The following is a 21,482-nucleotide window of genomic DNA, read 5'->3' on the forward strand; positions in this document are numbered from 1 at the left end:
TTGGATTTGGATTTTTAATTGGACTTGGATTTGAATTTGGATTTGGACTTGGATTTGGACTTGAATTTGGACTTGGGTTTGGACTTTAATTCGGACTTGGATTTGGACTTTTAATTGGACTTGGATTTGAATTTGGATTTGGACTTGGATTTCGACTTGTAATTGGCCTTGGATTTGGACTTGGATTCGAATTTGGATTTGAACTTGGATTTGGACTTGAATTTGGACTTGGATTCAAACTTGGCTTTGGACTTTAATTTGGACTTCAATTTGGACTTTAATTTGGACTTGGATTTGGTCTTGTATTTGGTCTTGGATTTGGACTTGGATTTGGACTTGGATTTGGATTTGGATTTGGACTTGGATTTGGATTTGGATTTGAATTTGGATTTGAATTTGGATTTGGACTTGTAATTGGCCGTGGATTTGGGCTTGGACTCGAATTTGGATTTCGACTTGGGTTTGGACTTGGATTTGGACTTGGATTTGGACTTAGATTTGGACTTGTATTTGGACTTGGATTTGGACTTGGATTCAAACTTGGCTTTGGACTTTAATTTGGACTTGGATTTGGTCTTGTATTTGGTCTTGGAATTGGACTTGGATTTGGACTTGGATTTAGACTTGGATTTGGACTTGGTTTGGACTTGGATTTGTACTGGAAACTTGATGCTGGTTTTGAATTTGGCCTTTTATTCGGACATGAATTTGGAGTTCAACTTGGGCGTGGATTTCGATATGAATTTACACTTGAAATTAAAGTTTGATGTAGACTTAGATTAGATTTGGACGATTTGGACGTAGATTTTGACTTGGATTTGGACTTGGATGTGGACATTAATTTTGACTTGGATTTTCATTTAGACTTGGATTTGGACTTGAATTTTGACTTGGATTTGGATTTGGACTTGAATTTGGACAGGGATTTGAACTTTGATTTGATCATGGTTTGGAACATGAATTTGGACTTGAAATTGGACTTGAATTTGAACTTCGATTTAGACTTTCATTTGGACTTGAATTTGAACTTGGATCTGGTCATGGATTTGGACATGAATTTGGAGTTTGTATTTCCAATTACTTGGATTTGAACTTGTATTTGGACTTGGATTTTGACATAACTTTGGACTTGGATTTGAACTTGAATTTGGTCCACCAGCAACCATATTGCCTTATACAAAAATCTCAGAATTCTCTGAGAAAAACTTGCATGCAATGTATCAGAAATTCCTCATTAGATTTCATCAAAAAATCTTCCAAAGCATCCTTCAGACACTCCTCAAATGATTACTTTTCATAACCTTCCAAGGATTTTTGCAGAAATTCTTTCTTGGACTTATTTAGAAAATTCTCCAGGGAATTCCTTAGAAACACCTCTACAGTGGCGTGCAGGTAGTTGTCTCAAAGATTTGTCACATAAATTGATCTAAGGATTCCTCCTGAAATTTATGCAAGGTGTCCAATAGAAAATCTTTTATGGAATATTTCAGAAATTTATCCATGGATTTCTTCACAAGTTCCTTTTTACGGTTTCTATCGGGAATTCCTCTAGAGATTCCTTGAGCAATATTAGAAAATTTTCCATATTTTTTTCGGTAATTCCTCCATGGATTTCTTTTGAAAATTCTTCATGGATCTTTTAACAAATTCTTATTCAGAAATACCCCTAAGAACACTTTCCAAAATTCTTACGAAGAGTTCTTTACAAAATCTTTTATAGGTTTTTTATTAATCTTCCAAAGTTTCCTTTAAAAATTCATCCAGTTTTTTTTGGAAAACCCTTAAGGATTGTTTCGAGATTTGATTGAAAAAGTCCAGAAATTCCTGATAAAAGTCCTTTAAAGATTATTTTTGAAAACTTTCTGGAAATTCCTCTAGCAGCACCGCCTTGGAAGACGAACGGGCGGCGGATTTGTTAGTGTTTTGTGTTTTTTTTTGTCAATTTCTGTGTGGCAATTTTCGAAATTTGAATATGTTTGTAATTTGTTTTTTTTTCTTTCATATGTTTGTAATAGTTTCTGATGATGACCGAAAAAATATAAAAATAGGTTGAAACGTTCAATGCTTTTTTAAATGACATTCAACATCACCGGGAAAAACCAATTAAAACCAACAAATGAAGTAAACGGTGATCAAAACCAAAGAAAGAAATATTCTTGGAGGCGAACCAGCTCTCAAGCTGAAAACCTCTTAAATAAAGATAAAAAAAAGAGAAATATTCTTCCAGAGATTTCTTGAGATTTGATTTTTAAAAAATCCAGACATTCCTATAAAAAGTTTTAGAAAATCTTATAGAGATTCGTCCAGGAATTTCTCCAAAACCTCTATTATGAAACATTCCATTTGTTTCCGAAATTGATCTAAGGATCTAAAGCAATTTCAGAAAATTGTCCATAGATTTTTTCCACAATTCCTTCATGGATTTCTTTTGAACATTCTTCATGGATTTTTAATCAATTTTTCAGAAATTACTCTAAGAATGCTTTCCAAAATTCTTCCAGAGATTTTTTTTGGAAATTCTGCCAAAATCTCCTTTAAAAATTCATTCAGAAAATTTTTGGAAAATCCTCAAGGGATGTCTCGAGAGATTGTTTTAGAAAACTTTTTAGAGATTTCTCCAGGAGTTTTTTTCAAAAACTCCATTATGCAATATTCCACCGATTTGTTTCAGAAATCGCTCCATGGATTTCTTCAAAAATTCCTCCATAGGATCTTTCAGACAATTCCACTCATATTCTATCGGAAAATCTTTCACGGATTCCTTCTAAAGTTTCTGCAGCGATTCTTTCAGAAATTCCTCCACGTATTTCTTTAGAAAACATCCCAAAGATTTGTTTGGAATTTCTGCTGAAGTTTCAGTTAGATATTAATCCAGAAATTTTCTACAGAAATCCTCCAGATTATTACATGGATTACTTCTGAAATTCGTCCATGGAATGGTTTACAGAATTCCCCAGGGATTTCTCAATATATTCCCCCAAAGCGGCTTGCAGTATTTCTGTGATTTCTGCAGAGATTAATACAAAGACTCCTTCACTTATCCAGGGAGTCCAACAGAAAATCTTCCATGAAGTCCTGAGGAATTTCCTACTTGAAGTCTTTTAAAAAACATTTCACGGATTCCTTTAGAAATTCCTTCATAAAACCTTTAAAATTTTATTAGATTTTTTCCAGGGGGTTGTAATTTTTTTTTCAATTATTTAATCTAAGGTTCTTTCAAAAAGTTTTCCAAGGATTCCTACAGAAATTTCTACAGGAATTCCTCCGGAAAATCTTCAAGAGATTCATTCAGAAAATCCACCAGCGATTCCTCTAGAACTTTCTCCGGGAATTCTTCCAAATAATTTCTCCACGAATTCACTCGAAAAATCTTCTAAAGATTCCACCGTGAATATCTCGAAAAATTCCTTAAAAAGTCATCCAAGTATTTCTGCTGAAATTGCTCCATGGATTCCTTTAGTCAATCATCCAATAATGCCTTAAGCAATGTCCTCAAAGCGGCAAGCAACAAGTTTTCCTCTTCCACGAATTCCTTGAGAAATTCGTCCTAGGATTTTTTTTTTCGTAGAATCTTCTATTATTTTTTTCAGAAATTTCCAAAAGGACTTCTTTCAGAAAATTGTCCATGTATTTTTGCACAAATTTCTCCAGGGTTTTTTCTCAAAAATTCTAACAATTGAATACTTGAGAAATATCTAAAAAAATAAATTAAGGAAATCTTTCACGGATTTCTTCCGAAATTTCTCCATGGATTTTTTGTAAAAGTGGTTCAGCGATTCATCAAGAAAATTCCTTAACCTCTAATTTCTCCAAGAATTACTTCCAAAATTACGCCAAGTTTTCTTTAGTCAGTCTTTTAGAGAATCTTTCACAGATTCTTTCAGAAATTAATACATGAAATCTTTCAAGGACAGTTTTAGAAAAAAAATTCCGGCGTTTCCTTTAGGTCTATTTCGGAATTTCTCTTTAGAAATTCCTGTCTGACTTTTAGATAATCTTCTAAGAATTTCTTCAAAAAAATCTACAAGTGATCTTTCGTGGATTTCTAAAGAAATTCCTACTGAGTTTTTTTTAAGAAATCCAAAATATTTTAGGAATTCCTACAAGTTGATAACAAATCATTGAAAGTTCCCGTAGAAATGCCTCCGCCGAATTTTTCGGTAAAATTCCTATGGAAATTTATCTACAGACCCTTATTGTATTTTTGAAAAGATTCCTGTGTGAATTTCTACAGAGCTTCCTGTAAAAGTTAATACAAGTTTCGCTTCAAAATTTCCTCCGGGGTTTCCCCGAAATTTCTTCCAGAATTTTCTCCAAATATTCCAAGTACTTCAGAAATTGTTTAAAAGTTTTATTATGAGGCTTCTACAAAAAAATCTAAAAAACTTTCATTAGATTTTTCTAGGATTACCATTAGTGTTTTCTCAAGGCAGTTTATCCAGGTATTCCTCCAGTAACTTCATCAGGAGTAGAATGGGGTAATGCTTTTGAGTATTCTTTGATTTATTTTTTGAAAATATTTTAGTTAAAGTCACTGTCGTTTTCATTTTTTTTTAATTTCTCCAAGTTCCAAAATTTCCCTTAGGTTTGTCCAAAGATTTTTCCTAAAAGTCAGCTATGATTTCTCCTGCAGTAGCTACAACGTTTACTGTAAGAACTTTTTGAAGAATCCTCTAAAGCTTACTTGAGAACTTCGAAAATTCTTCGAAGAATCCTCCAGAGTTGTAGTTCCACTGTGGACGTAAATTTAGAAATTACTTCGCGAATTTATTTGGAGATTCATTAAAAAAAATGATCTAAAATTTCCATTTTCTATGGAGGTGATTTCAAGAATTTCTTCAAAATTTTGAGAGGATTACCCCAACATTGAAATTCATCCAGAAATACCTCCCTGAATTACTTCGAGGAAATCACAAGATTTCCAAAAGTCCTTCAGAGGTTTTTTTAGGAAAATTCCTTGAAAAATTATTTTTCCAGAGGTTGATCAGAGGATTCTTCCAGAAACGTCTACGAGAATTGATAAAAAAAAACTATTGCAGGGATTCTTTCGAAATGTCTTCTTTAGAAATGCTTCCTTGAGTCCTTTCGAGATACCCTCCAGATATTGCTCTAACAAATCCTTCAGAAGTTTATCCGAGGATTTATCCAGATATTGTTCCTAAAAGTGCCTCTAAAATTCTTCCCGAGATATCTTCGATGACTCCGCTAAAAATTCCTACGACGATTCCTCCAGAAATTTGTCCATGGTTTCTTACAATATATCATTCTAAAATCCCTTCTGGAATTTCTAAATGACTTTGTTGTGTTTTGCTCGATGATGTTTTAAACGCTCTTCTAAGCGTTTTTTTCATCAATTCATGAGTCGATTTTTTCGAAGTTTTATTTCTTTTTATTCTCAGCAAAAATTCTTCATAGTTTTCTCTCAGAATTATTCCAGGGGCTTAAACAAGAATTTACCACAGATTTGTCCGAAGATTTTTCAAAAAAAAATGCCTGCCAAGATTTCTCGTGCAATACTTAAATAGTCTCAAAATTTCTTGGAGAAAATTTTCAAGAATTCTTCCAAAGGTTACTCTTCAGGCCTGAGAAATGTTTTGGTACTTCAGTATTTTTCTAACGATCACTCCACCATACCATCACTTCACAAATTCCTGCAAAGATTCCTTCAAAAATTATTTCAAGGATTCCTCTAGAACGTTCACTGTGGTCATAAGTTTAGAAATTTCTCCACGGATTCATTCAGGGGTTATTCTAAAAAATCCACTGAAATTTCCATCATTATTTTCTGCGGAGGTAATTTCAGGATTTTCTTCAAAATTTCGCAAGAATTTCCTTAGAAATTTATCCAGAAAATCCTTCCTGAATTGCTCCGAGGAATGCACAAGATTTCCAGAAGTTCTTCAGAATTATTAAAGAACATTTCTCGAAAAATTGCTTTTTCGTAAATTGATCTGAGGATTATTCAAGAAACTTCTCCGAGAATTCATAAACTAACTTTTGCAAGGATTCCTTTAAAATTTCTCCTTGAGAAATGCTTCCTTAAGTACTTTCACAGAAATTTCCTCCAGAAGTTCCTCCTGGGATTGATCCAGATGTTGTCCCGAGAACTTCCTCTAAAATTCGTCCCAAAATATCTCCAATAACTGCACAAGGAGTTCTTATAACGATTCTTCCAGAAATTTGTCCAAGATTCGATGCAACATATTATTCTAAAATACCTTCTAGAATGTCTAAAAGGACTTTCTTATGTTTTTCTTAATAATATTTCAAACGTTCTTTAGAGAATTTATCCAGGAATTCATCAGCTGATTCTTCGGAAAAGTTCTTTTCTAAAAGTTCCTCCTAAAATTTCTCCAATAATTCTTTGATATTGTTTGCAAATTTCATATTGTTGTCAAAAATTTGACCACTTTTCGATAAGTGACAATTTTATCTGTCCCAATAATTTTGTCTATTCCCAGTATGTCCAATAATAGTGTCAAAATCGTGTCACTCCGTCGCAGTTGGGTGGATTAATCCTCCCCTATGAAAAACGTTAAATAATAAAATTACAATACTCACCGGTGTGGATGTACGTGTGCTTCTTCATGTCGGATTTTTGGTGGAACCGCTTGCCGCAGTACTGGCACGGATAGGGTCGGGTGTCACTGTGGATCAGCAGATGAGTCGATAGCGTGCTGGACCGTTTGAACGTTTTGCCGCATTGTTTACACTGAAAGAAGCAGAAGGAAGAAGAAGGAGGAGGGGGTGATTAGCGCAATGAGGTCTAAAATTAAAATGATTAAATTTACATTTTTTTCTCGGAGTTTTTTTTTTCTCTGAACAGTAGCGCAACCGAGGTACATCGGTCGTCATGGTTTGTCGGGAACCGCACGTTTAACACATGCAGCAGGATGGTGATGGTGCCAAACGGTGGTGGCTCAGAGATGGTACGAAATCTGATCATTTTTGAATTTTGTATCATGAGCCGATAAACGGCGCAGATAAAAGATCGTTATGGGGTTCGTGACGGTGAGATGCGGTTTTGTGGTCGGTGGTTCGAGTCGAGTCAGTGTACTTGAAGTGGTGCCTTCGGAATTCGAAGAATATCGAAATTGGCATTATTTGGACACGTAAAAATGATGAAAACGGAGATTTTTCACTGGAAGACTTCATCAAGTTGCAACAAGCGACGAACCTCAGTTGTTTGAATTCATTGTGGTCGAGGTTTTGTACAACATGTGTTTCAATCAGTTATTGTATTTGTTACACAAAAGAGTGAAAACTGGAGGTACTTTGGACAAAACTACGTTTCTGAGGAAACTTTAAACTACGTTCAATCCACAACAATTTCACCTAATCTGAACTCATATATCCCCTTAATACTCCCCCAATAAATGGATAACTGATAGCGACACCAACCCATTCTATTTATCTAATGAAATAGTCTCAGTCCAGCCAGCCAACACTCAAATAAACCACCCTTCGAAAGCCAACAAGATCGAGAGACAGATACACCTGGTCCGAAAATAAATTACGCCACTTTCGGCACGACACTTTTCCTGTGCACTGCTGGCCTGGCTTGGCTTGGCACAGTGCGGCATCGCACCACACCACCGACCACTTCCATTCCGACACGAAATGGTGATTGTAATTTACAGATAATCGCACGCGACGACGAGGAGGACGACGGCGATGACCACACTTTAATCGCGCGCGCGCTCGCTCGCGGGTTCCGTCCGCCGAGAGCCACTCGGATCAAGTCGGGTAAGAACGCAAGCAAGGGAAAGGGGAGAAAAGTTCTCGCTGATCACTTTTTCCATGTAAATAATTAATAATTGTTGCAAGCGCTTCCGTCTCCCTGGGAGAGGTGGCGGCGAATGCCGGCCCCGGTAAGAAATGGTTCGTTGGAATGCAGTAGTATGATAACATTTATGGTATCTTATGATGCAATTCAAGCAAAATTTAAATGCATTGTATTATTACATAATAATAAAAATATGAAAATTAGCCAGTTGAGCTCGTTCGTTTTATTTTCAAAATCATTTTCTTATATTACAGCTCATATTTGGAATAAACTATATGTGTTATGGTATATAACTGTAACACATATTGTAAATATAAAGTTAATAATTAATAAAAATAGCGTATAACTTCAAAACGCTGATTTTCATGGAAATACTTAAGGATAATATATGCTATTAAGTATAGATTGCGAATCATTTCTCATTTGTAACAAAATGTAGTATACAATGTGCTCAATACTTATTTTTATCCGGGACGCAACGATTTATTAGGAGGACGTTCCTATATTTCTCGAACGGAAGATCGGGATACAAACTGTCACGATAGAGGTCGGTGCGGTGGTGGTAGGTACAAACAGAAAAGGATTGATTGCATTGACCCAGTTGATAGATTTGTTGTTGGCTGACTCTGTTGTTGGTGTCATGAAACTCGTACTGTCCTCCGCCGAACCCAATTGATGGTATTTATCACGCGAGACTAGTTGAAGCCGCCGCTAAAAGGGGGGGGAAGCGCGGTGTAATAAAATCAATTTTCAATCAATTTCGATGATTAATAATTTAGATTGAAGGGGATTGGGATTGGGAACGACATAAAAAATGAGACGACCACCGGTTAATGTGGCCGGTTATGAGGGGTGATTGAAGCGATAGTGGATGGTGATTGGTTTACATATCTAATTCAGGATAATGTCTAGAGACCTTGGTGAAGGAAGTAACAATGACACAGCATTGCATTAAACTTTAGATAGGAGCTTTAAACAGGGTCAGTAAACATCAAGCTTACGCACTAAAATTTACCAGAAACACCCTGATACCTCTCAGAAAACCACCATGAGATCTTCGTAGGCTTCCATAACATCTACTAAGGCCCCTTAAACCTTCTGAAATCAACTGAAATGCTTCAAAGCCCCTCAGAAAACTCACTGAGGCCCCCCGTAAAGTTCCAATTTCCGTTGAACTCTACTGAAGCCCCTTGAAACACCTTGAAAGCCCCTGAATTCTCCAAAATGCCGTAAAACTTATTAAAACACCTAAAAACTCTGAAAGGTCGAAGACTCCTCTAAAATTATACTGTACATTGAAAATGTTGGAAAATGCCTTGAAACCTTTCAGCGAACCCGCCTGAGTTCTCTTCAGAGTTGTTTTAGAATCTACTGGAGCACCTTTAAACACCCTGAAACCTCTCGAAACGCCTTTAAACCTATCAGAAAACACGACTGGGACTTTCGTTGGCTTCCCTTAAACTCTGCTTAAGCCTCCTGAAATGTATTTAAATTCCTTTGCTCGCTAAGAGCTCACCTGAAGACCCCAGAAACCCCTGAAACACACGAAAACTCTCTCAAAAATCTTGAAATGCCTCAGAGACGCCTTGAAGCTCTTATGAAACCCCGCTTAAGTTGCCCTGAAAGAGCCTGAAGTCACTTCCAAAAGACTCTTGATATCACCTGAAATTCTCTGAAACACCTTGAAATCTAGAGCCTTGTTTAGCTCTCCTGGAAGCCTCTGTAATCAACTAATACACCTGGAAACCCCACTTAAATTCTCATAAACGCATAGAAACTTCCCTAACATTCCCCCTGATACTCCATTATTGAAATCTTTTTCAAGCTACTCCAAAATCCCGCATGACATCAGCTTGAATTTTCTGAGCCGTCCGTGAGTTGCTAAATCCATTAGATAATTAAAAAAACCCAGATTAATCCACCTAGTGGTCATAGTGTCTTTCTCGTCGAATATGTACTCATGATCTTTCCGTCGACGCTATCAATCTTGCTAGAGTCAGTGATCAACCCCAAATTTCTGTGCTTTGGTAACGGACGAGAAGAAGGAAATTCTCATAACAGCTATCTGCGACTGAACATACTTCATGGGGATCGGTTCCCTTCTACATTTCACCACATCCAGAGGAATCCCTGGAAACGATTCCGGGACACTACTAGTTCTGGTGTTCGATTTAAATAGGTCGAAACTGCATAGGAATTGCAGCAAACAAACAACCTATTCAAATCGCCGGCCAGAGTTTTCCCAAGTACGATCTGAGATATTTTTCTCGTTCATCAGAATACCTAAAAAGCCATTTGTTGCGTCACGAATATTGGTTTGGTTCTCTTCTACATTTGGCCACTTTCGGCGAGACACCTGGAACCGATTTCGGAACACTATCAGTAGTGTCTGACGTGGGCTTAGCCTATTTGCTTGCTAACCATACAATTAGGTTATCGAAAAGGCCACGATTTGATGTGTCGCACGTGTGAGCTTGGTTCACTTTTATATTTGGCCACTTCCGGCGGGACACCCGGAACCGGGTCCAAAATACTACCGGTTCAGATATGGTCTGAAAACATTTTCCTGCTTATCATCCATCAGGCTATGGAAAAAGCGGCGATTTGATGTGTCGCATGCATGGGTTCGGTTCACTTTTATATTTGGCCACTTCCGGTGGGACACCCGAAACCGGTTCCGGAATGCTGCCGGTTCAGATAAGGTCTGATACTATTGTCCAGTTCACTGTTAATCAGGTTATAGAAAAAGCAGCGATTTGATATGTCGCATGCATGGATTCGATTCACTTTCATATTTGGTCACTTCCGGCGGGACACCCGGAACCGGTTCCGGAATGCTACTGGTTCAGATATAGTCTGCGACTATTTTCCTGCTTACCGTTAATCAGATAATCGAAAATGCCGTGATTTGATGGGTCGCATGCATGGGTTTGTTGCATTTTCATATCTGGCCGCGTCCTGGGGTCCGGTGCGGGAAACCTAAATGGTCATAACTCTGGAACGGCTAGACCGATCTGAACCATTTCCAATAGGAAACAATGGGACAATATACCCTGTCGAATGAACCATCGGTCATTGAATTCGGTTCATATTTACTAGGTATCTAAAAATGAGGTGACCTTTTTGTACACATACACACACACACACATACATACATACGCACAGACATCATCTCAACTCGTCCAGCTGAGTCGATTGGTATATAAGACTTGAGGAGGAATTTCGGAAATTTTAAAAGGAGAAGTCTCAGAAGTCCTTGAAGACTCTTGAAGAAACCGTGAAAGGAAGGAGTGAATTTCGAAAATAAAAAACTTCGGGAGGTATACCGGAATCACGGTTGAAACTCCCAGAAGAAAAAAATCTTTGAAGGAATTCTTGGATAAATCCCAGAATCAATTCCTGGTCAATCTTGGAAAATCTTGGTGGAATCACAGAAAAGGAACTCTAGGAGGAATCCGTAGAGGAACTCCTCAAAGAATCTTCGAGCGAGCTTCTGGAGAAAGATTGCAAGAAATGCCTCGAGAAATCTCAGATAGAACTGCTTGAAAAATCACAGAAGAAACGTTTGAAAAATTCCTAGAAGGAAGTTCAAGACGAATTCTCAAAAAAAGGGAATCCTTAAAGGAACTTTTTGACGAACCAAAGAAGAAACTTCTTGAGCATTCACAGAATTATTTCCTGTAGAAAAAACTGCTGGTGTAATTTCAGCAGGAACTCCTGGTGGGACCCACGAGGGAACCTCCGGAGGAATCGTAGAGAGAACTTTTAGATTTATCTCTGAAGGCACTTCTAGAGAAATTCCTGTAGGAGCTCCTGAATGAATCTCCGAATGAATTTTCGAAAGATCAGAAGGAATTTATGGAGGATTTCAGGAGGAACTTCGTGTATGATTATAATCTAAACATGATTATCGGCTTACCGAGTTCAAAAATGCTTCGTTTTTATCAAATTTGTGGCCATTTTAAAATCGATTTCCATACGCAGTTAGAGAATGGATAAGAGTGTCTCTTGAATCTTGGTGGCAATTTTTCAATTCAAATTTCCAGAAACCATTTTTTTTTTTAATTTCCTTTAAAAATGTTTTTTGAAAAGCTGGTAAGCATTTTTCACCAGGAAAAAAATCAGAAGACAGAAGATACTTTGATGTGTATGAAACCTAACTTTGGAAATATTGCTCCGTTATTAAATAAAAACCCAAAAAATGAGGAAATGCTTCCACTTTCACCTTAAGTTTTGAGTGTGAATATAAATTTCAGAAAAATTAGGAAATTCACCGGAAATGTGCAACAGACACTTTTCCTGAAGTTCTCTATGAATTTCGTTAGCACCCACTTAATACTTATTCTAAACAAGATTCTGACCTAAAATTAAAATGAAAAACAAAGGTCAAATTTATATTTTTTTTTTTTGTTACTTGGCCAAATTTATGAAAAAAAGCTTTTTTTATGTTCTTTGATGCCTTATTTAATTCTTTTTTATCAAAAAAGTATATCTATGCCAACATGTAATCGGCCACAAATTGTTCTTGACCTACCCTCAATAATTTCTTGGACTTTCTGAAACTTAATAATTCAGTAGACGAGGTTATCCTTTTTTTTAGAAATTCGGTAAAAAAAACTTTATGTAGGGTTTATTTTTTTGAGAAATTTCTGCAGTCGTTCCACATACTCCCAGCAATTTATCCAGGCATTCATAAATGATATTCTCTACAGATATCCTTCAACAATTTATCCTAAACATACATTGGGAGGGCTTTTTTCCTTCAGAGACTTATCATTCTAATATCTAATATATGGCAAACGTTTTCAACAGCTACAGGCTCCCAGGCTTTTTAGAAATTAAATTAAAAAAAAAACATAATTTTACCAATTGGTGTAGTTCCATGTATCTATAAGGCTGTGTAGAACATAACGATTTTCTAAAAAAAAATCATTAAGAGGCGTCGCCAGATTAGTTTTTGAAATACGAAAATTTTTAAGAAAAATTCTCAAAGAAATATGTTTTCAACTTCTGATTTGTTTTTCAAAATTTGTATATTATTCTATGGACCACTAGGCAATTTTTAAAAGTAATGTTTTTTTTTAATATTATGTTTAAATACTTAAAAATTTCCTAGCGGTACTTCTAATTTTTTTTTAGAAAATCGAAATGTTCGACAAATTACAAGTTCATTTTTTTTATTACAGGGCACCTTGAGTTTTGCCAAATGTAGTTTGCCAGATAAATTTGTTATTTTTTTTAAATTGATTTGATTTAATAATTCTGACTATTATCTGATTTGGTAACTGTGCACTTTTTTCAAGAATTTTGTAAGATACATATCTATATTTTCTACAGAAAATCATACGAAAAAAATAAACAGGCATTCACAACAAAAGCTCTCATTGTACATTCTACAATTTCATATGAAGGGTGTTGAAAGATGTCTAGAAAAAAATATTGAATTATTGCAAAAAGCCGTCAGGAATTTTGCACGAACGAAGGCCATATATGCTACTTCAATGCTTTTTCGCGTCCAACTAAAAATATGATATCCATCACGCTACCAGGTCCATGCTTTCATCAAATGCTCATCTTGAATCAACTTGGCTGAAGTAGAGCTTTTCAAGAATTTTTGAAAAATGATCGAATGAAACCCAATTTATTTAAGGCTCTTTGAAATTGGACCGATTTTTTTTTTATTCGCTTATTACTACACTAGTTTAAAGCATTTTAAAATCTATTTTTGGAAAAAAAACGATAAATCTAAAACAAAAAAAAAGAAATTTTTGATTGAAAAAAAAAAAAAAAGATGAATGGTTAATCTACTTGGCAAATTTTGAGACTGGAAGCCAGTTTTCAATAGAGAAAAGAATTAAAAATCGAAGGGTAAGGGTTTTTTCGGTGTATATCGAGGAAAGAACAGAAACGAACTAAAAAGGATCTAAAAACGAACTGGAATGGAACGGGAAATGAGCTCGAATAAACTAAATGAGCTGAAAAGCAACTGAAAAAGAACTGGAGATAAACTAGAAAAGAACCGAAAACGAACTGGTATGGTACGGACAAAAATGAAACTGAAAGGAACCGGCTAATAAGTGACAAAGACCTGGAAACGATCTGTAATTAAACTAAAAAGGAACGAACTGTAAATTAATCAGAAAGCAACTGAAAACGAACAGGAAGGGAACTGGAAACGAACGAGAAAGCAACTGGAAAGGAACTGGAAAGGAACTGGAAAGGAACTGGAAAGGAACTGGAAAGGAACTGGAAAGGAACTGGAAAGGAACTGGAAAGGAACTGGAAAGGAACTGGAAAGGAACTGGAAAGGAACTGGAAAGGAACTGGAAAGGAACTGGAAAGGAACTGGAAAGGAACTGGAAAGGAACTGGAAAGGAACTGGAAAGGAACTGGAAAGGAACTGGAAAGGAACTGGAAAGGAACTGGAAAGGAACTGGAAAGGAACTGGAAAGGAACTGGAAAGGAACTGGAAAGGAACTGGAAAGGAACTGGAAAGGAACTGGAAAGGAACTGGAAAGGAACTGGAAAGGAACTGGAAAGGAACTGGAAAGGAACTGGAAAGGAACTGGAAAGGAACTGGAAAGGAACTGGAAAGGAACTGGAAAGGAACTGGAAAGGAACTGGAAAGGAACTGGAAAGGAACTGGAAAGGAACTGGAAAGGAACTGGAAAGGAACTGGAAAGGAACTGGAAAGGAACTGGAAAGGAACTGGAAAGGAACTGGAAAGGAACTGGAAAGGAACTGGAAAGGAACTGGAAAGGAACTGGAAAGGAACTGGAAAGGAACTGGAAAGGAACTGGAAAGGAACTGGAAAGGAACTGGAAAGGAACTGGAAAGGAACTGGAAAGGAACTGGAAAGGAACTGGAAAGGAACTGGAAAGGAACTGGAAAGGAACTGGAAAGGAACTGGAAAGGAACTGGAAAGGAACTGGAAAGGAACTGGAAAGGAACTGGAAAGGAACTGGAAAGGAACTGGAAAGGAACTGGAAAGGAACTGGAAAGGAACTGGAAAGGAACTGGAAAGGAACTGGAAAGGAACTGGAAAGGAACTGGAAAGGAACTGGAAAGGAACTGGAAAGGAACTGGAAAGGAACTGGAAAGGAACTGGAAAGGAACTGGAAAGGAACTGGAAAGGAACTGGAAAGGAACTGGAAAGGAACTGGAAAGGAACTGGAAAGGAACTGGAAAGGAACTGGAAAGGAACTGGAAAGGAACTGGAAAGGAACTGGAAAGGAACTGGAAAGGAACTGGAAAGGAACTGGATAGGAACTGGAAAGAAACTGGAAAGGAACTTAAAAGAAAAATAAAATGGAATGTGTTAAAACAGAGAAAAAAGACACAACCGAACCCAAAACAAAGATCCCAACAATTACCTTAAAGCTGCAAAACATCCATAAATCAACCCTAGACCCTAGACTTAAAACATAAATCACTTCTGCTTTCACTGATTCGCCTCCTCGCTCAGAGATATTCCAACAACAACAGCAACAATGCCATCCATCATTTTCTCAAGGTATGTAATTGAATTAGACGCGACCATAACACTAAAGTGCTACATCGCAATAAAACAAATTGCCCACAATCACGTCAGGTTAAGCCTTGGTTCGCCCTCCCGGACTCAATCAAGAAAAAATTCATGATTCGCGCATAATTAATGCATGACCGGACTGTATGCTCGACTCCCAACTTACGCTTTCGGTGAACTAGAGCGAGAACAAATTGTAAATCAATACCCAACGCATCCGCCTCCGCCGCTGGGTCTTCTGACCAGCATAGCAGCAGTGTCGTGCTCGTGGTGGTGATCATGGGTCATCCTCATCCAATATTCATGAGGATATAGGAGCCGTCGCCACCGACCACTCAAAGTACTGTTTGACCGCCGCGGCGGTTTGCGGCCAACTTCCTGTTCCAGTTACGCGCGCACCGCCCAAAACTGTTTCCCCCACGAAAGAAACCGAAAAAAAACGCCGAAACTCTAACAAGAACGTGATTCTTTTGGGACCGGCTGGACATTAGCATAATACATCGTCGTTGCGTATGAAGGTAGGTAGGATGTTGAGACTTTTCTTTTCTTTTCTAAAAAATGCGGGTTCGTCGCTTGACTTTGCGCCATTGAAAACGGGGTGACACACTTGGGCAAACAGTTGGTACTTGGTCAGAGAAGAAGTCATTGTATTCTCTCCGCCGCTTTGGACCAAACCATAGTCATATTCGTCCCAAGCTCAGAGCGACCTGATGGCGATGATGAAGGTGATGATGATGATGATGATGATGAAGACGAAGATGACGACGGTAAACACCTCATTAACTGATTCGTGTCGGATTGTTTTCAGTTCATTTGTCACAGAGTTGTCCGGGAAATGTGAGAGAGTCTCTGTCTGTCTGTTTACAGCAGAACGCGAACGTTACACGTTTCACAGGAAGAGAATCGGCTGCATTCAGGTCGTTGTCATAGTCTTCGTGGACGGATTTGTCATGTCGCAGTCGGTCTATCGGTCGGATGGCCACTTGCGCAAATATTGGATCTCACAATCGGAGTTTGGCTATTCGAGATGAATCTGTTTGTACCAATGTGGTAGATAGTTTTGCTATCATTGGAGACTTACCTGGTACAGTCGAGCGGGTTTCTTCTCCTCCGGATGACCAGGCTCCCGTTTGAACACGTATCCTTCACTGTGACCGGTCGAATCCGGTCGCGCGATTTCATTCTTCACCCGTACTTCACCGCTTTCTTCACTGAACACAGTCACGTTATTGTTCTTCACACCTTCGCGGTTGTTGTTCAGATTACTACCCCCATTGTCATTGTTCACCACAAACACATCCGTACGGTTCTGGCGCAGGATTTCCAGATTCTTCTGTTGCTGCTGTAAATGCGTAAAGTATCCCTTGCTGATCTTGCTGTAGTTGAAGTAGTTTCGATCGCCGCCCTTCCCACTCATTCCACTAGCGACCGCTGCGGCGGCGCCACTGTTCAACAGAAGGTTGTTGTACTCGGTCAGAATACGGGCCTTCTGGTTCTCCATGTACTGCTGGTGCTGGTGATCCCGCCGTAGATCCCTCGATTCATCGATCTGTAGCTCCCCACTGGAGGAATCATCATCGCCATCGTCATTCTCGATGTCGATATTGCTTTGGCTGTCGTCTATTGTTTCCTTCTCGCACATGCTCGCCGGAGACCAGATGTGGATGGAATGGGCTAGCGAGGCGGCTGCAGCTGCGGCCGCACTGGCAACTGTCGCTGACGTAGACCTCGAGTTCGGTGTCGACGAAGACGGCTTCATCGAGAGGTTCAAGGGCATGTCTTCGTCTGGGGAAACGGAAACGAGGTTAGTTGAGGTTACGCAGAGATTCTCGATCAACTTACCGATCACTTCTTCCTTTTCCGGAGTCAGGGTGTAGTCTCGCGAGTTGGTCAAGTTCGGCGAGATCGGTGTTATGGGCTGTTGAGGCAGCAGGAACTGTGGCCATAGGAACGCTGCTCCCGAGTAGAACAGGGGGTTGTACAATAGTGGCAAATCTGAACGTGTAGAGAAAAATTTGAAAATTTCCCGCTAGGGGCGCTACTGTCACATTGAGAAACCTACCTCTAGCGCTCCACTTTTGTCCGAGCACGGAGCTGAAAGCGGATGCCCGTTGCATTAGATTCGTGGCCGAGGCAGAGTTCAGCTCCGTAGTTTGGCTGTTCAGAGCCGGTGGCGACGGCGGAGGCGATAAGTGCGCCATCTGTAATTACAAAAACAGCACAAAAACAAACTTTGTAGAAACTCGGAATTCAAATCAATCTCATCAATTATGGAACAGATATCTTCTCAAGTGGACAGCGTCATCAGTTGAAAGTCAACTGCAACGGCAGTTGCAACCCTCGCCGTCCGAATGGGAATTTCAAATCCATACACATACCGTATCCGCTCGAATCCATCTGTGCAAATTATGAATAATTTAGCTCGAGAGCTGCGGACCAAATCATTCAAACACAACTAGGTTACCTAAACTGAAGTAAACGACGAAAAGAGTTGGAGCCTCTTCATCGAATCGAATCGTTACCACTCGAATAGATAATTACTATTTTCCTAGCACAAATCAAACAAAGCACGGCTTGACAGCTCTGTCATTTTCTGTGCCCCACTAGCCCCAGACAGTAGAATCAACCACCCTTCGATGAGAATCAGATCCTTGTAATTATAAAAAATGCACTGTTGACGTTGATGACAGTGCACTTCTACAGAAAACAGTAAAGGATGTATTCTGTGATCTACGAAATTCACATTGTATAAATTTACCACAGGGCATATTTGTTTTGCCAACCGTCATTCCCACGCTTTCTTTTTATTGATTTTTCAATATGATTTTGCAGATCCACAATTCTACAATCGAGAATTGATTTCAACCCTTTGGATGAAGCAACGTGGCACTTTTTAGTGCAAACAAATCCTCCGATTTCCATTTGCTGGTAAGTACATAATGGCACCCGATTGGAATCAGTTCTCTACTACCGATATTGATTTTCCCTTTCTTAACAAAGTAGCATTTAAATGTCATGTGATAATTACAGCTTATGGCTCGTCATTGAGTGCCGCTCCTTTTTCTTGATGAGCCCTCCACAAAGGATTTAACTTCTTTGTTCGAATGTATATCCGTTTTTGTTATCCTTGAAATCGTACTGAACTTGTTGATTCAATCGTTGTTACTCTCAGTATTATCAGTATGTATAATCAATTTAATCAAAATTTACCGCTTGGCTATTTCCCTTTATATGAACAGGCTCGTTCACCGAGAAGCCACCGATTTTTCCTAATAGAGACAATCGGGTTTTCATATCCTTCATATCACACCCTCCACTCAGGCACATCGCCACAAAATCACCGTTCAGAAAATTCAACATTCCCGTCAACCATTCAATCCCACATTCCCACAATCACTTCCCTGCACGCTACCAGTTTTACGAGCTCTATGCCACTTCACAGTCCCGGAAAAGCCTGCTATCATTCACTTCCGATTCTCTTCCGGCAACATAAAACTTGTGTCAGCGGAGGAACAAAACAATTCAATTCGAAACTCCCCCTTATACATTTCAACAACAACGGAACAGCCATGGGTGGATCACCCGCACTCACCACCCATAGGTAAATGTGGGTTTCCTGAGCATGAGTGTAGCCAGCATTGTGTGAACAGCAAATATACAGCAAACACTCATTCCTCCTGTTCCGAGGTTGTTCCATCACCGTCGTCGCGGTGCGAGCTTCATAATTGATAACCATTAACAAATTAGACGATAGTATCGTTCTGACCGACGGAGACCGTGGAACCCCTGGAGGGTGGGCTGGTGTAGGAGAAAGGGGTGAACACACTTGTGTGGAAAGCCTTTTTTTCTGGGAATTGTTTGGATTTATTTCGAAGTATTAAAGCCACTTTATCATCTCTGTCAGGGTACAGAAGGAGGAGATTTGGATTGCGAAAAGGAACAAACCATGTGCATGAGAGGAATGGAGTTCAGTTCTGTGCCTTCAGGAAACGGGAATGGTCAAGTGACTCCGTAGCTTGGAGGAAAGAAGCGCCCGTCTAGCGAATCGGGAGTGGTGGATTCAATTCCAACCGGAGCACGTGGATGTCTTTTCATAATTCAAATCTCACAGCACAGTGTGCATAACTGTCGAAGCTATCAAAAGTTGTAATTTCCACTTGGCTTGGTAAGCCTAAGCCAAAAACCGAGAAATTGACAACAACTTCCAGGTTTGTTTTGAGTGGGAAACTTTCAATAAAAAAAAAAGTTCAATTTTCACAAGTTAAACATTATGATTCGTACCATAGGTACTCGTGAAGTTGAAAAAAACTAATCAGGCCAAACATTTCAATAGGTCCTATCTGCATTTGAAAGGCTCTCTTTGTTCACTTTCTCTTTCAAATATTGCAATGTAATGGTACACTTTTCAATTACTTTTGCAGTACAAATCAAAAGACGATTGTTTTGACCATCGTTCAATGCAAGGAGACAATATCATAATACAAACAAACAGCTGAGATATTAACGAAAGAGAGGGAAATCAAAGAGAGCCTCTCTTCTGCAGATAGGACTTTTAGACATGTTCGGCCTGTAATATTCTTCTTCAAAAATATATAACCCGAAATGGGTTTGTTGAATTGAAATGATGTCTTCGAAAAAGTTTGAGGATAATTTAAGAATTACTGTTAGAAAAAGAAACACTGAAAGAAATATTCATGGTGGGTCTATGTAAGACGTCATATAATTACAACTTTGCAATAAAACCATATTCTTCGACTTTTCTCGTATTTTTTTGCTTGTTTTGAAAATAAATGAAAATTAAAAATATGAGAAGAAATAGTTAGAAGCATTTGACCATCCTGGGTTACTTGGCAAATTTTGGGGCTAGAGAACAGGCTTTTTACAAAAAATAATTTAAAAAATGGAAGGGTAAGGTTTTTGGAAAATTGAAATTATATGACAACTAACATAGATCCGCGATGAACATTTTTCTCAGTGTATTTTGTTTTTCTAGCAGTCCTTCTTATATCCTCAATAAGTTTTGAAAACATCATTTCAATTCAAGAAAAAGAAAAATATGAGTTTTTCATGCGTCCTTTTTAAAAGTAAAGTGAGAAAAATGGATATGTGGTGATGCAAAAAAGTAAATGATTCACGAAATCTAGGGCATGGAAAAATTCAAACATATCGAATCAAAAATGAAATGTGTTATCCTGCAATTCTGTACACGTCTAGATACTGTCTGAATATCACCGTGTACGAAAAAAAAAGAATCAACTTACTGACGCAGAAAATGCCCAAAACATGACCCTCTGCCTAAATGTTTAATTTCTGAATCAAAATTCTTTCAGCACAGCAATTAATGAAAATCTTTTGAATCGAGCCTTGTATATAGTCATACCATTCTATATTGTCACATAATTGATTTCATTTTTACTTTTTTTTTAATATTTATCTTACAATCGATTCGCGTTTTTTTTTGTTATTGAGTTTTGCATCATCTTCTGTGGTATGCGAGACTCTCATGGTGTAAAACTTTTACCATTTTTTTAAAAACCATATTTATTTAAAAATTTCACTCAAAAATGGTTTCCTTAAAACTGAAAAATATTTTCCACCTGAAAAAAAATCAGGAGATACCTTGACCCTTCCGCTAACTGTGTACGAAAACCGATTTAAAAAAAAAGCTTCGTTATTTAATAAAGAATCAAAAACCAAAAAGTGAGGAAATGCTTCCAGTTTCGCCATAAGACTGAAAACTTGAAATCTGTTTTTTAATATGCTCAGCTCAAAATCGTCCAAATGGTCACTTACACCCCTTTGCATTGGGCCCCTCAATTGTTGTGGTAATGGGAGTTCAGCATTGAAATTGAAACAAGTTTGTATTTAAGTTTTATCCATAAACCTATTTTAACCGTTATGTGGCCGACAGGGGACCCGGGTACCGTAAACCGGGATCAAATTGATCTTCGGGTCGAAATTGATCAGACGTTTTTCAGTTAGGTTGAGCATATTTTACATAGTTTCTTTTTATGTATTGTGCTGTTGGAAACAGATACTTTGCGATATTTGCATCAAAACTATTTAGAGTATACTTTATCCAATGAAAAAACGTCTGATCAATTTCAACCCGGAGATCAATTTGACCCCGTTTTACGGTACCCAGCCCCCATTTAAAAAGCACGGTGTAGA

At 38.2% G+C, this 21,482-nt stretch overlaps 1 protein-coding gene across 1 annotated transcript in view; it reads right to left on the bottom strand.

Moving 5' to 3' along the window:
- The window catches only part of LOC109432339 (zinc finger protein sens), a 49,951-nt gene that overhangs the window by 18,778 nt on the left and 9,691 nt on the right, over positions 1-21,482 (bottom strand). Inside the window, exons 2-5 of the mRNA XM_019708682.3 lie at positions 17,374-17,512; positions 17,154-17,306; positions 16,393-17,096; positions 6,562-6,712 (exon numbers count right to left, since the gene is read on the bottom strand). Of these exons, the coding sequence (XP_019564227.3) occupies positions 6,562-6,712; positions 16,393-17,096; positions 17,154-17,306; positions 17,374-17,512 (1,147 nt within the window). The remainder of the gene's footprint in view (positions 1-6,561; positions 6,713-16,392; positions 17,097-17,153; positions 17,307-17,373; positions 17,513-21,482) is intronic.

This window comes from Aedes albopictus, chromosome 3 (genome assembly GCF_035046485.1).
Source record: "Aedes albopictus strain Foshan chromosome 3, AalbF5, whole genome shotgun sequence".
Classification (NCBI taxonomy): Eukaryota; Metazoa; Arthropoda; class Insecta; order Diptera; family Culicidae; genus Aedes; species Aedes albopictus.